At 39.8% G+C, this 14893-nt stretch overlaps 1 protein-coding gene across 5 annotated transcripts; it reads left to right on the top strand.

The window, feature by feature from the left end:
• Positions 1-267: 267 nt before the first annotated feature.
• sub1b (SUB1 regulator of transcription b) lies at positions 268-4400 on the top strand. Of its 5 annotated transcripts, none has more exons than XM_071481772.1 (5): positions 268-351; positions 2048-2117; positions 2512-2631; positions 3617-3725; positions 3870-4400. In XM_071481772.1, exons 1-5 carry the CDS (start codon positions 275-277, stop codon positions 3947-3949), a joined length of 456 nt encoding a protein of 151 aa, XP_071337873.1. In that variant the 5' UTR covers positions 268-274; the 3' UTR covers positions 3950-4400. The 5 variants fall into 5 exon arrangements, with proteins under 5 accessions (XP_071337873.1, XP_071337872.1, XP_071337874.1 ...); XM_071481771.1 differs by having other exon boundaries at positions 2045-2117; XM_071481773.1 differs by lacking the exon at positions 268-351 and adding an exon at positions 366-424.
• Positions 4401-14893: the final 10493 nt, after the last annotated feature.

The following is a 14893-nucleotide window of genomic DNA, read 5'->3' as shown; positions in this document are numbered from 1 at the left end:
TTTAACTATATATAATTTTGTCATTAAGTGCTGAAGTTGAAGGCAACTGGACTTCTTTTGATTCTTGAAGACGTTTCACCTCTCGTCCAAGAGGCTATATATAATTTTATTATAATTTACTTTACTTTATTTCTTAATTGAAGTAATTTCTTTGATGTATCAGTATTTGGGTAGCACACGTGCTAAGATATGGCTCAGATGTGTTGCAATAACTTACAGTCATGTCGTACACAATCATGTTTGAACTTTTGTTTTCAATAAAGTGTACGAGAAAATGGGCGGAACTGTCACCGGAAACTCTTTCACCTTTCCGCTTCCTGTCCAGAGACCCACACTACTACATCACATAATGTAAGCGTTAATACTTTGAAAAGAAAAGCTAAAACCTGTGTTTGTGACGGTTTGGGGTGTAATAGAAGAACAGGTCGGTGTTTCCCTGCACAGCTGTTATTGTACGGTATATTGTTAGAGAAATTTAATGTCCTGTTTCTAACGACACAGCATACATGTGCTAACGTTAGCTACCGCGGCCAAACCGTCCAGATAGCGTTTAGCTAGTTTAGCTAATTAACGTCCGTGCCTGTAGACAGGTTTAGTCTTGTTACAGGATCAATTGGTCGATCAACTGGGATCTCTCCTCAGTTTGTATGAGAGAGTGTCGGTGGGGTTACTAGAGGACATGTGAGTCCAAGTAGAATCTGCCTGAAGTCAGTGAAAATGCGGACGTTGTTACGTATCGTTCAGTTCTGACTCTAAACACCTGAGCAGCCTCGTCTTACAGATACGGAACTACTGCTGTACTTTAAACTGGCCCCAGCTGTGCACTACGAGGTAATGATCGCTTTCTCGCCAAGGCCATTTCCAAGCGATGTTTGCAAAACTTCCGGGGTTGTTTAGCAGCACCATGGATGTATTATAAGACCTTATTATTCTTATTGTTCTTATAATACATCCATGAGCAGCACTCACCTCTGGCCTGAAGGCGGCCGCGCTCCCATCATCCTTACAGACTCCTCCAAACATCTGGATGAAAAATGATCCCGCTTGCTACGGTCTAAATAGATTTTAACCTGTCCCCAAGGTGACCGCCAGTCTCCCCTCGTAGTCTGGATTGGAAAACAGCATCTGGCCACGGCAGGGTGGTTAATTTACCACAAGGGAGGCACAAATTGGGCCACGCACAACACAGTGGCTTCAAAGCTTAGTTTGGATCTTTAGTCTGAGCTGCCAAAAAGAGGTTTTACTGTGTATAAGTTAACTCTCAGCTATCTCATAGGCCATTTGTACACAGTTTAATTATCTGTTGGAGGTGGGATGATAGAAATATTACCTGCACTAATCAGCGAGTACATTATGTAACATGCTATTACATTTGAGAAAAAAAACAAAAACAACTACAAGCTCAGTCAGGTAGTGTTGGCAATGTCTGCTTACATTTCACCTTTCTTTGATTTTAGGTGAGCGGATTTTAAATGTAGTAAACAATTTACATGATGTGATTATAAATGTAATCAGATAAATGAAACAATTATAAATAATTTGTTAACATAGTGTATTTGGTTGATAATGAAAGCCTCATGTCCCTGTAGAACATCCTGTTATGTTACAGTACTAGTCTCTGTGATTTGCCGGTGGCTACAATTCTTTACAGAATGACAAATTTTATTCCCAAAAAACATTGCACATATTTTTTTAATCCTTGTGCCATAGCACATTTTCCAAATGAATTTTTTATCATTGAAAAGTCTATCTTAATACAGTATATACATGTCCATATGTATTTTGACAGAGTTGTTGGTCACTGTAATCATTCCTCCTTTCCGCACACTTTTAAGAGACCACCTCATAGTGTATAGAGACAAATGATTCTTTAGCATCTTGTAAAATATTCTGTTTAAGTTACACACACTGAAGAATGTCATTACCTCCAAGCATCTCATTTAAATGAGAGGTTTCATGTGCAGTTCTACCCAAAGCACATCAGTTTCCACAGAGAGCATCCAGAGTAAACTGTCTTTTAAATTATATTTAATCCCCATCTCAGCAGAATGCCGAAATCAAAGGAAGTGCTGTCCTCCACATCTGGAAGCGACTCCGACAGTGAAGTGGAGACTAAGGTTTGGGTTTTAAGACTGATTTTTTTTGTACTTGATCCATATACTTTGAAAATATCTTGGCAACAGAAATTAAGCACTGAGAGCAGATCTTATTTTGTGATAGGCAATGTTGGGTGACTGACTGTTTCACATTTGCACATTTCAAAGATAGATGGCACGAAGCCATAAGCACAAAGGATGAGCAACTGTTCTAGAAAATAACTGGTCCTTTGATTAAAACACTGAAGGAAACAAAAAGGATAGAACTTTATAGTCCAGAGTCAACTGGTATATACAGAGTGTAACTTCTGTATGTATCACTCAACCCAGGACTATAAATCTTGAACATTTGCCGTCTTTGACAAGGACACAGTAAGGGGCAAGAATTTGAAAAATACTTGTCTGTTTTTTTTAGGCAAAGAGGAAGAAGCCCAGTGCACCAGAGAAACCAGCCAAGAAACCAAAGAGTGGAGAGAGCTCCAAGCCAGGTGGCTCATCCAAGGGCAGCAATAATGGTGATGACAACATGTTCCAGGTGGGTATTACAAGTGTACTGTAGTTTCAGTTTATTACATAGAAATGTTAAAACTCTCCAGAAATTACATTTCATTTCAAACCATTTTAGACATTTGAAAGATTCATTCTAAATATAGGCAGTAGATATTCGTATGTAAAATTTCACACTCATTAAGTTGAATTATTTTCAATGTCACTAATCACAAAGTCAGCACAAGGGGAATCAGAACCTGTACAGGACCTAATGTGTCCATCCTTGTTGGACACACACTGCCTGCGTTGTGTGTTTGTCTGTGGCGGTTGCATTGCTGACCTGCTGCAGCTCACACGTGTGTGTTCACTCCGGCTCTGTCTGCTGCGTCACTGCTACTGTCTTCGTACAGTTTGCAGGATAGGATAGGATGAGTAGGATGGATGGAGTGTTGGATTTCTCTTCATTATAAATTCAGATGTATTATTTATTTATTTATTTATTTTTAAGATATTTTTTTGGGCATTTTTGCCTGTATTTGACAGGACAGTAGAGAGTGACAGGAAAGGGGCAGAGAGAGGGGGAATGACCCGCAGGAAAGAGTCGGGCTGGTCGGGAGTCGAACTGGCACTCGCCTTCTAAGAGCATCAGCTCATGTGGTACGTGTCCTCAGCACTCCACTATCGGGCCACCCCTAAATTCAGATTTATTTTGACAGAAAATGTCACTAAAATGCTGCTAAAATGTTTGAAATATAAAGTTATATTTTTCATATCTGTGATATATTTAGATTAAGCCTGGACATTGAAACTATAGTGAAGTGTCAGTTTTAAGTCATGTTGCTGGTATGATGTCAGTATATCTAACCCATTAATATCGGTGCCGGAATGAAAACAAGATGTTCCACAGCCATTACACACACGCAGCCAGTGTATTCCCAGTGTTAGACCCTCAAGTTGGATTCGGAAAACTCCCCTTTAATGGGGACCTCAGGTAGAGCAACAGTTTGCTTCATTGAGTTTGCTTTTTACAGATTGGGAAGATGAGATATGTCAGTGTGAGGGACTTCAAAGGTAAAGTCCTGATTGACATCAGAGAGTACTGGATGAACCAGGATGGGGAAATGAAGCCAGGGAAAAAAGGTAATGACATGAGTAACATTTAGATTACTTTTAGTCATATACGTATATTTATCTGAAGAACCACACCAGGACCTGGAGAGCTGGATGTTTGATGTTTCCAGTGGTTTGCAGTTGTGGTGAAGCTCTGTTTTAAATCTCTTGCAGGTATCTCCCTGAATCCTGAACAATGGAACCAACTGAAGGACCAGATTTCAGAAATCGATGATGCCATTAAGAGAATATAAGCATTCCTGTCAGCGTTAATCTGTGGGCTCATCATTTTTGTAAAAAGCCTGGGATTGTTTTCTACTTGTTTAATTTGTAGTTGTGTAGATCTAGCGCCGTCTGCATATTCCTGTTTGTGTGTGAAACTTGTGTTCAGCTGTTGTAGTGGAGGTGTGGGTGGATGAGTAGGTGATTGATCATCACAGTTGGTGGGTAAGTTGCATCAACAGTGATGTTTTTGTATCAAATAATAAAAATGAGGCACTAGCTTAATATTGTTGTTCAGTTGATGTTTAAGTTTGTGTTCACAGTTTGACCATCATGTAAATAGAAATCATGAGACTTCATCTGACCTTTGTGTTACATAATACTCAATATTCACCTCTGAAAGGCAAGCCCAGACTGTCACATTGTACCTGTGGGTAAATAGATTCATGGGTCAAGCTTTTGAAAATAAAAGATACCATTACATGAACTGGTATATTAAATTATTGAAATGATTGCATCACCTAACCAGGTTAGTGTTGACTGAAAGCTGCTTTGTCAGTCACAAAGAATGTGAGTGTGAACCAGTGAATGAGGCTTGTGTGACTTTAGTGTGTAAACAAAACTTGGCAGATGTTTGTGAGAAAATAAAAGATCAAGTGACACCATAATCATGATTCAACAAATGTCATAAAATAACTGTGCACACGTATAAATACACATAGACCAGGCCTATGTATAAGTCTGAAGTATTCGGTTTTATTTCCAGTATGGTCCATTGAGATCAGCCCAGGAGCGCAGTATAAACTTCATCAGTTAAACAGACGTGTTTCTGTGAGGGAAGATCAGGTCACTCTGCTTCATAAAGCAGCTCTAAATACTTAAGTCATCATGGATACTTCGCTGTTATAGACCAGCCTGGTCCTGGTCAGGCTGGTTTTCAAGCTTACCTTCACCTCAGGTTACAAACTATCTGTTGGACTGAAACATGTTTTCTCCAAAGTTCCTCCCCAGGTTTTTTCTGCTGCACTGTGAACATAAGTGTGTGAGCGTGAGTCAGCTGTACTCACAATTAATTACGCTGTTAACATTATGTGCTTCTAAATCCCTCAAAGTGAGGAACATGGTCACTTTAAATGTCAAGTAGATAAAAATAAACAAACAGACATCCAGAGATCTGTCTACTCAGAGGGACAGTCTGAAGACATTTAAACAGTGTTTTACCAGATGGGGGCCCTTATGTTGCTTAAGAAACACAATTGATAGAGGACAGTTTTGAAAAAGTACTCAGTATCTCATGTTCTGCCCACAGTTTGTTAGCCTCAATGATTCACAATAACACTGTTATGAAGTGACAGTGTGTGATTGTGTTCAGGACCAACAGGGGGCACCAGTGCTGTTGGTGTAGCCTGAGTCAGTAGTGTCATGGGCTAATGCCAAGTGATCCCAAGCAGCTTGTCAGAGGAGGCAGAAATGTTTGGACCACGGGAGTTTCTGTAAGAAGTTCATGCCCTGTGCTGTCATGAGCACAGAGCTAAGGTCCAATCAAACCTAAGGGCACTTTATGTGGAGTTAAAGGAGCTAAGGGCCAAGACAGCAACTACACGAAATAACAACAGGAGCTTCATAAACTGCAGATGTTGAGGTTCTGCAGAGGGGCTCTCCCAGGGGACTAGGTAGTAGTTGTAATACTAAGTAGGCTAATGCTGCCATCTAGTGTTGAGGATGAGAAGGTCATCTTCCTGTTGTATGGTTTGATCTTTGTGATCACTGTGTTTGTGTTGATGATGAATTCACAGGAATCTGATGGAGAGAACAAGACACAATACAGCTGCAGTTATTGATCTATCATCTGATCATGTATTGACAGTTTGATGATGACTCATGGCATCAGTGATTTGAATAAGTGATGTGACAGTTTGAAGATGGTTGAATGTGCTGCTTTGTTTCCATGAATCAAATCAAAAACACACTTACACTTCCTCACACCTGGTCTCATCCATAGAACTCCACCAGGCTCCACCCTGACAGGAGGAGGGGGTTCAAACCAGCACGTTCTCTATCAGCATGCAGACAAGGACATTTCATGGCTTTCATTCACAGAGTTTTATTATTCTGTTCTGATGTAGGCTTGTATTGTATCTACGGATGTACATTCACAGCACCTGTCCTGCTGAAATTTGGAGGATTTACACATGGACACTTAAAAATGAGTTATACTGTCACAGGAACTACAACATCACATTCACTGTATTAATAATACAGAGTTATGATAATGATAATAATAATAGTTATGAATTGATACTGGAGGTTTGGATGGTGATGTCACAGCTGACGTATTCACTGAATCAGATAAACTGAGTCTCTACTGTTCATTTTGTCATATGATATGAACAGTGACACTGGTGTTTGTATGGAACTGATTCAGACTCAAGTGATGACTGCCCTCCAGTGGTCACTGTGAGTAACGGTGACACCTGTGATACATATTTTTTTTAGAAATAAAAACACTGTGAAAAGATAATTTAAACAATGGATAAATAACTAAAGATTATAAATAACTAAAGATTATAATAAGTCACATCTATTCATTGTGATATCAGAAATGAACACTAACATAACAAAAACAAACAAACACACGCACACACACACACACACACACACACACACACACACACACACACACACACAAACACACAAAAACAAGTCTTAGTTTTTCTGGTTTAACTGTGAAGTACATTGACTCCTCATTGATGGTGACGTGTCGCCCTCTGGTGGTAAAAAGATAGACTGCATGATGTCAGTTTAATGACCACAGATGAAATGATAAAGAATTAAATCTTTTTATTTGAATTGTACTAATGACTGTTGTTAACCACACTGATACTAACACTGATGTCTTCAGTACAAACATTAATGCGTCATATTGTTGTGGATGGAACTGAACTGTTAAAGAGACTCAAGGAGAAACTATCACGATCACTGCCCTCCAGTGGTCACTGTCAGTAACTACAACTCTCCACATACACCACTGATAATAGTACTGAGACTCACACCGACATTGTTACACATTTACTGCATTATTTTAGGTCTAATGTTCATCAACATTACCTGAACACAGATATTATTACTACTGTCCTCCAGTGATCACACTTGTTATTAGGTTGACTATGTATTAATCAGTATTGATGACGACATTAAGATGAGGACTGGTAATAGTTTGAAAAGTATTCTATATGATCTTCTGTCCATGTTCCCATGTGTGGGAAGTGAGGATGCACTGTCAAAAATATGACATCCAAGGTGATGGTCAGGAGATACACCCTAAAAATGATCAAACAAAACGCATTACTAAAGGAATCACAGGAGATATGCTATAAAGATTAATAACAATAATAATACAGACATACACTGTCGCCCAGGGCACCATACAAGCTAGAACCGCCACTGGTGACACGGGACCTCTCAGAGTTGATGTATGGACATCCATGAGTGGATGGGACCTGAGCTGCCATTTGCCTGTTTTCTCTAATAACTTAAATCCAGACATCTGATGACTAAAATCGATGACCAAACTGTATCTTAAAATGTGACTTAAAACTGGATAAACCAGAGGATGCACTGTAAAAAGCACATGTGGGGAAGTGTAGTAAGTGAGGCTGCACTGTTAAAAAGCACAACAACCAAGGTGAATCTCTCATTTACACACAGGATCTCTGGAGCTCAGAGACCATCAGGGTCCTGGTCTCCTTCTTATTGATGTCTCAGTTAGTCCAGGTCCAGGTCTAGAAGAGTCCTGGTTGTTCCAGACTTCCTCATGTCAGAATGATGGAGACCACTGAGCTCTTGAACCTTCACTGAGCCTTGACACCATCCTGTCTCTGAGCTCTGCAGTCGCTCCTTCCTTCCATATCACAATATCCATTTATTAATCATATCTCAGTCTGTAACATTTCTTATCCTTTTCCTCATTTTCAAATTTTACCACATTATTCATGTCTTTTAAATCTTTTATCTCAGTTTGCAACTCATCCAACATCCAGTTTACTGAGCTTATCAAACAAACACTTCCTCTGCAGAATCAGACTAAAATCTGTGTCTATACTCAGGTCTTTGAAGCAGTTCATGGTTTTTCGTTTTTTGATTCACTTGGCCTTCAGTGCTCTAATCAGTTTTCTCTACAGGTGAATGTGTACCTGGATTGTTTGGCCATTGAGAGATCATCAGAATCAGAATCAGAATCAGAATCAGAATCAGTTTTATTGCCAAGTATGTTTTCACATACAAGGAATTTTTTCTGGTGATTGGTGCAATTGATCATACTATGTTCCTTAATATAATCGGTGGGCTAACAACTTTGGTGACCCACACAGCCAACTACAGGAGGTGTACCTCACCTCCACAAACTCTCCACAAACTCCATCCTGACTTGGTGGATCCTATACTACACATGAATCAAGAACAGGAACAGTGGTTCTGAATAACTGCATGTGGATGACATATAAATGTGTACACACTGCCACCATCTGGCTTTCAAATCTACCTACCAAATATCACTGCTCTAACATCTATTAGCCCTTTTTCCATGATACTGTATGTACTGATATGATAAATGTTTTATGTTTACAGCAGTCGGTATGTAAGGAACAATTAAACATGTTGCAGCTGTGTTCTTTCCATGTCCACTGTGCATTGCATTGTGCGACGACAGGTTTAATCAATTCATTTAATTTATTTCACAGAAATAGAATACACAATAAAAGCATATAATCATGAATCACAATGGGTAAAAACGGGACACCCCAATAAGCCTGAAAAATCAACACCACAATTAATATAACTTACATTGACCTGTCCAGGAGTACCCCGCCCTTGCCCTTTGTCAGCTTACATTTTATTGTCCTGTTGTCATCCTGTTTTGTCAAACATCAGCTCTGAGCACATCATCAGCCTTTCCCTATTTCACACACACACACACACACACACACACACACACACACACACACACACACACAATTGCCAGCTAGCCTTTCAACAATAAGACCATTTCCCTGAAATGTCAGGGTTTCCCCCGGCTCTCCGTAAAGTTCACATCATCTTGACGGCTGCTGAGAAGGAAAGTGTGATGGTAACTGTTTGAACAGAATTTATAGTTTACTGGTGGCCTGTGAAGTTAGGACATGGGAGCAAAGTGTTTGTTGACATTTCCCAGGCACTTGCTGCTGTGTGGACATATGTCTCCAACAAAGAGCGACACCTAACAAAGCCAGGCTGGAAAACATGCTCTTCAAACAGTTGCACCTCCTCATCACTGTTTACCCATGCATGCCTGCACTGTCCACTCCTCCCTGCTTTGGCACAAATGACTCAGAGTTGAAGAAGTGCATGAGGCCACAGCTTGACAATCAAGTAAAATAACATACTGGAGATTCTTTGTATTTCCATGACACCTGGTTCCAGTTTGAGTGGCACTGGAATCTGCTTTAGGAACAACAAAGTGGAACTTAACTGTTCTTCCTTAAATTCAACTTATTAAATCTTTCAGCTTTTTACTCAGACTATACTGACCAGCGCCTCTCTTCTTATCCCCCACCTGTTCATCATCATTGGCACCAGAAAACTGGTCAAACTGTGCCTGCTCTCTGAGCCTGTGCCTGATCTATACATCCCACTCATGCTGCGTAGACAATGCTACCACAGCTCTGCCAAGAGACCATATTCACACGCCAGCTATTTTCCTCTGACGTCACGCTCAGGGTGGGAAGCCACTTTAATGTCTGATTAAAACTGATGCAAGAATGGTGAAACAGCTGGAAAAAAAAGAACTTATTTACCACTACTTTCATTTGACCAAATTGATAAATAGACTGATGACTATGCGAGGATCCCCAGAAGTATTTAAAAAAAAACAGGGATACAGCATCTGGATTGAATCTTATATGCACATGTTGAAGGCAAGAGCAGCCCACACTGGAAACTCTGTAAATTAATCTTAAGCCAGCAAATGTAAAGTTTGCAATTAACATAAATGTCAGTGTTAGCACTACTAAAATTGTCAGTTCACCAGCTTGTGCAAATGTTAAACTGACGTTACCATGAAACTAATGTTATATAGTTTCATGATCGACCTGCATCAATAATACAGTAATGTAGAAAGCAGAACAAGTGCATCACTGCTAACTAAACCTTTTTTAAAAATCTTTGTTCCTAAATGAATGGCTGCTATTCCGCTTGTTTCTGATAGGGATCACATTACAAGGTAATATTAAATGACAATTGTGTGGTCAGCTGAAAAGACAGAGGAGGTAGCTCATGTCCCATTGCAAATTTGATTACATCCAGTGAGTTTTACTTCCAGGCTTAACTCAGCGTTTTTTAGGGTCTGCGATGATATTTCTGAATTAATTTACACCTTTCCTATTGTATCATGTTACATTATCAAATGGTAAATTTAGCTAGGAAGTGGCAGAATGCTAACATTAGTTGTTGTCTAATGGCAACTTATAGGTTATCAAATATGTTGTTTTAGCTTGAAACATGTCCCTTTGTCCCTCCAGATTTTCACTATCCATTACTTTTTCAGTTGCTTCAGGAAGCGGTGAAATGACAACGATGTGTCAGATTCCCTAGTTACATGAGTTACAACCTGGTACACACCAGTACAACATTGTCCTTTCGGTAACAGATTTTGAGTTTCCCACCCTGAGCGTGATGTTAGAGGAAAATGGCCGCTGTGTGAATGTGGTCTATGAGCTGCATTTAACCTTTATTTAACCAAGAAAAGTCTAATTGAGATTCAAACAACAACCCTCCGATATGACCTGTTGCAGTGTCTCCTGAAATAAGGCGAATACAGACAGCAGGCGTATCAGACCTTAGTTGTCATGGTTACTATAATAATGGTCATGGCTTGGTTAGGTTCAGGAAAAGATGGTGATTTGGGTTAAAATAAGTACTACCTCAACTTTGTTGTCATGGTTACAATAATAACAACAAACGGTCAGGGATAATAGAAACAGCATAAACTGCTACTTTCACATGGAAATCGAACACCGCTCTCCTGTGTCATATTCATCCACCCACCCCAACCTCTTCCGGACGTGGACTTGCTCTATAAACTACGTCACCGCACTTTTCCCTTTGCCCCTGTCATCATTACTACGACCACTAGATGTCGCCTAGCAACAAAACCTTACTATGGGTCATAACAACCTGCTGACAGACGACCTGTGGGCTCGTTTTTACAGGAGAACAAACTTGATTAAAAATCTCTTTTAGTGAGCGTCCTGGCCGAGATAGGCAGCAGCACAATAAACAGAGATGCAGACATACGTTTTACAGAGACAAATATGCAACTTCAAGGAGGCAGCAAGAATGTTTTGGAAAGGCGGCACAATACACACTGAAGCAATGTGTAGTTATAGTACAGAGTAGTTTCAGTTCAGCTGCTGTATTAGCTTTTATAAACACCTTCTCTATCTGCAGCAGACTTTCCTTCATGGTCCAGTTTGTTTCCATTTGGCCAGTTTTACATAATTTCACTCCTTTTCTTATATTGTTAGTTTCATGTCATGTTATTTATGATGTACTTATGAATATTGATGAATATCATATCATGATGAACATGTGTGAATTATATTGAAATAAGAAGCTGTCAAATTGACTGACCTGCTGTTGCTGTGACTCATGTCAGTTGTGGTTCTGAAGTGTTGATCTCTGAACCCGGATGAATGTGATTTTAAAACTCTCACAGGCGACGCACATGTGGATGGATTATGGTGCATCATGTCTTCCAGATGTTTACAGAGGAAGTTCTTCACAGAGGGACAGATTGTTAAACATAGTGAGAGATGTAAAAACCTTCTTGTATAAATACAGGAAATGGCTCAGGCCGTCCCAAACGTGTTTATTTACAAACAGCTCCTCATTTATTTTGATGTCGTTTGCTTCTCCTGTGTGATTCAGCCACTGCCAGCTCCTCTCATTCATGTACTCTGGTCTGAATGGGCCAGCAAAGCAAGCACAGTCAAATATATGAAATATATAATGGACTCTATGTTATGTTGGGAAATTTACTGCAATTAAATAATTGTCAGTGTAGTTAATAAACACTTCACCCGTAATTACAGGGTCAAGGTAATAATTATAGGAAATCATTAATAGTCAATTATGGACCAGTGCTGATAATGGATATGATATAATCCAGATGTTAAGTTTACAGCAGAGGCTGTCATTTTCATCACTACTTTGTGCTGTAACCAGCTGCATGCTAATAAAAATCTGTGTGTGTGTGTGTGTGTGTGTGTGTGTGTGTGTTCATGTAAACATCTTGTGTCATTATTGTCTACACTCCATGACCATGAAACTGTGGTTGCCATGGTGTCAATGACAGTAACTTCTGTGCTGGTTTATTGCCAGTGTAATAAACTGGTGTTGCAGCACAGTTTAACTTGTACTTGATTCTTTGAATTGTGTATCTTATATTGTGTGTTGACTTTAAAGGACCAGCATGTGCTCTTCTTACACACTTTAAATATGTAGACGCTCCACATTCCTCTGCAGAGTCTCCAGGGGGTTTCATGTTTGGATTTCCTCACACATCAGACGTCCAGTGGACTTTATTTCCAAAACACCAGAGACGCTATGTATTGTGTTTTTCTTCAACAGAAGAACCAGTTCCTAAAAAAAAGACTTGTGACTTGTGTCTGATGGAGGATAAAAGAAAAACAGGGCTCACATTCCTCATCCCCACATTTCCAACATTCCTGTGGTAACTCGCCTGATGTTCACTAAGATCAGAAAACCCATATTAATCTCATCACACCATACTACACTCCACTGCAACACTTCAGAAATAATTCTTAAATTTTCACCTTTACAGGAAACAAAGAGAGTGACAGAGAGAGAAAGGGAGAGAGAGAGAGAGAGAGAGAGAGAGAGAGAGAGAGAACATTTACACAAGTGATACCAATTTCAGACTGACAAATGTCCATCACTTTAAACAGGTGGATGTAATGAAACTGACCATAATGACAGTGTGAGAGTGTGAGTGCTCAGTGAAGCTCGGAAATTTACATGAAACAAGATTCTCCCTGGTTTAATGATCTCAGTGGCAAATTCAGGCTCTGAGTCTCTCTTCTGATTAGCTGACTGTTTTCCAATTAAAAATATAGCAGATTTCAGGTAAACACTCAGAGAAACCAAATCCTGCAAGGCTGGATGGTGGGTCCATGTGGGCAGGGCTTGGGACATGGCTTAGAGCAGTGACTGCTTTGTTGTGACATCACAAAGTTCTAGAAGTCCTGATGGCTGGTTTAAGGCTCAGTGTCTGAATACAGGCTGTGTGCATTTCTCTGTGGACTGAGGCTTTGATACTTTCACAGTATTAATATAGAACCTAGACCTGCTTTATAATCAAAAACACATGGACATCTACCTTTAGACTGGATGGACCTGTAAAGTTAGATGCACTACATGCCCATCCTTCACCATAACCTCCACCATTACATATCACATCCAAAGCAAGTATGAGATTCAGACCGGAGGCCAGATGCAGAAGTCTCTGTAGATTCATGACTAAAGCCAGAAACATTCACACACATTCTTTTGGTCAGAATATTAAAGTCGTGTTGTGTTCACATGATTCACGTGTTTTATTAATCTCACTTATTGAGAAGTTGTGTGCATTTGCACGAGCCTCATTTCCACTCCCACATTTCACCATAAATGGATGAAGACTGGATGAATCCATCAGTCTGCAGACAACAACACTGTCTGAGCCACAAGTTATCAAACACAGAAAAGAGCGACTGCAAAGACACACAACTGGACTGTCTGTTGGTGGATCACAAACAGGAGCTGATCAGTGAACTTTAGATCAATAACTGTAAAGTCCTGTTTGACTCTGACCTTCATCTGTCAGGACCAGAGTCTTCATCAGGTCCAGACAGGCTCAGACTGTGATCAGTGGATATTCAAATACAAACAGTTCACACAGTGACTCACAGTAAATCATGAGGATACAACCTGCCTATTGAACAATGCTAAAGGAAACACTGAGCACACAAACAATTATTTCCATTTATGAACTGGGTGAATTGTTTGTGAAAAGCAAAACGATCATGATGATGAATGAAGCTCCATGAAGTGGTCTATTCTGTTTTATGTTAAAGTCTGTGTCTCCTCTTTATTTCTCATTTTTACTTCACTGTAACTTTAACTTGGCTGCTCTAAAATAACACATGTACACATGGTCAAAAGAATGATGAGGTGATCACAGTCACATTCTGTTCAGAAATACTGATTCATGTGTGGGAGATGGCGTACACATGGTTTGTGTGTGTGTGTGTGTGTGTGTGTGTACGCATCATTTATGCATCTGGCCCCTGGAGTCTCGACCTCTGCTGGTCATTTGACAGACTTTTATAAACAGTGAGGATCGTATCATTTACCGATCGCCCAACTGTGGGCTCAGCAGGCTGTGGCCCAGTGATGCTGCTACAACAGTGAACGACAAACCATGAAAGGCAATTTGACAAAGGAATGCTGTGTTATTAAGGAGAAAGGCATGTGAAGTACTAAAGTGGTTTAAAGCCTATAGGTTTGAGTGAGTATCTGTATATCACGGTGAAGTGAGACAGCAAGGCTCTCATCTGTGTTTCATAAATCTGCTCTGAAGCACGTCCCCCTGTGGTTTTAAGGGTATATGTTTGATAGACCTCAGACTACATACTCGGTTCTGCACATTTTAGATATTTGTTAAATTTGTTAAATCATAGTGTAACAGTGGTTCTTTTGCATATCTATTCTTTTTTTTTTTTTTTTTTTTACAAACAGACAGGAGACTTAACCATCAATTTTACAACTTTGACGAATAAAAACAGCCCCTGCGAGAGTCACATGTTGCTAAAAGTTAGATTTTCATTACACAGAGGAAACATGGAGAAAATGGAGATGACAGAATAAAACAAGTCAAGTTT

Source organism: Trachinotus anak, unplaced genomic scaffold (assembly GCF_046630095.1).
Source record: "Trachinotus anak isolate AG129_WGS33_773 ecotype Australia unplaced genomic scaffold, CSIRO_AGI_Tana_v1 ptg000008l, whole genome shotgun sequence".
In the NCBI taxonomy this organism is placed as follows: domain Eukaryota; kingdom Metazoa; phylum Chordata; class Actinopteri; order Carangiformes; family Carangidae; genus Trachinotus; species Trachinotus anak.
This window is presented reverse-complemented; position numbering and strand designations above follow the sequence as displayed.

Coding starts and splice junctions, on each gene's coding strand:
- sub1b (XM_071481771.1), top strand. CDS start 275: ATGGGCGGAACTGTCACCGGAAACTCTTTCACCTTTCCGCTTCCTGTC. Junction 2,118..2,511: donor ACAGTGAAGTGGAGACTAAG/GTTTGGGTTTTA, acceptor TGTTTTTTTTAG/GCAAAGAGGAAGAAGCCCAG. Junction 2,632..3,616: donor GTGATGACAACATGTTCCAG/GTGGGTATTACA, acceptor TGCTTTTTACAG/ATTGGGAAGATGAGATATGT.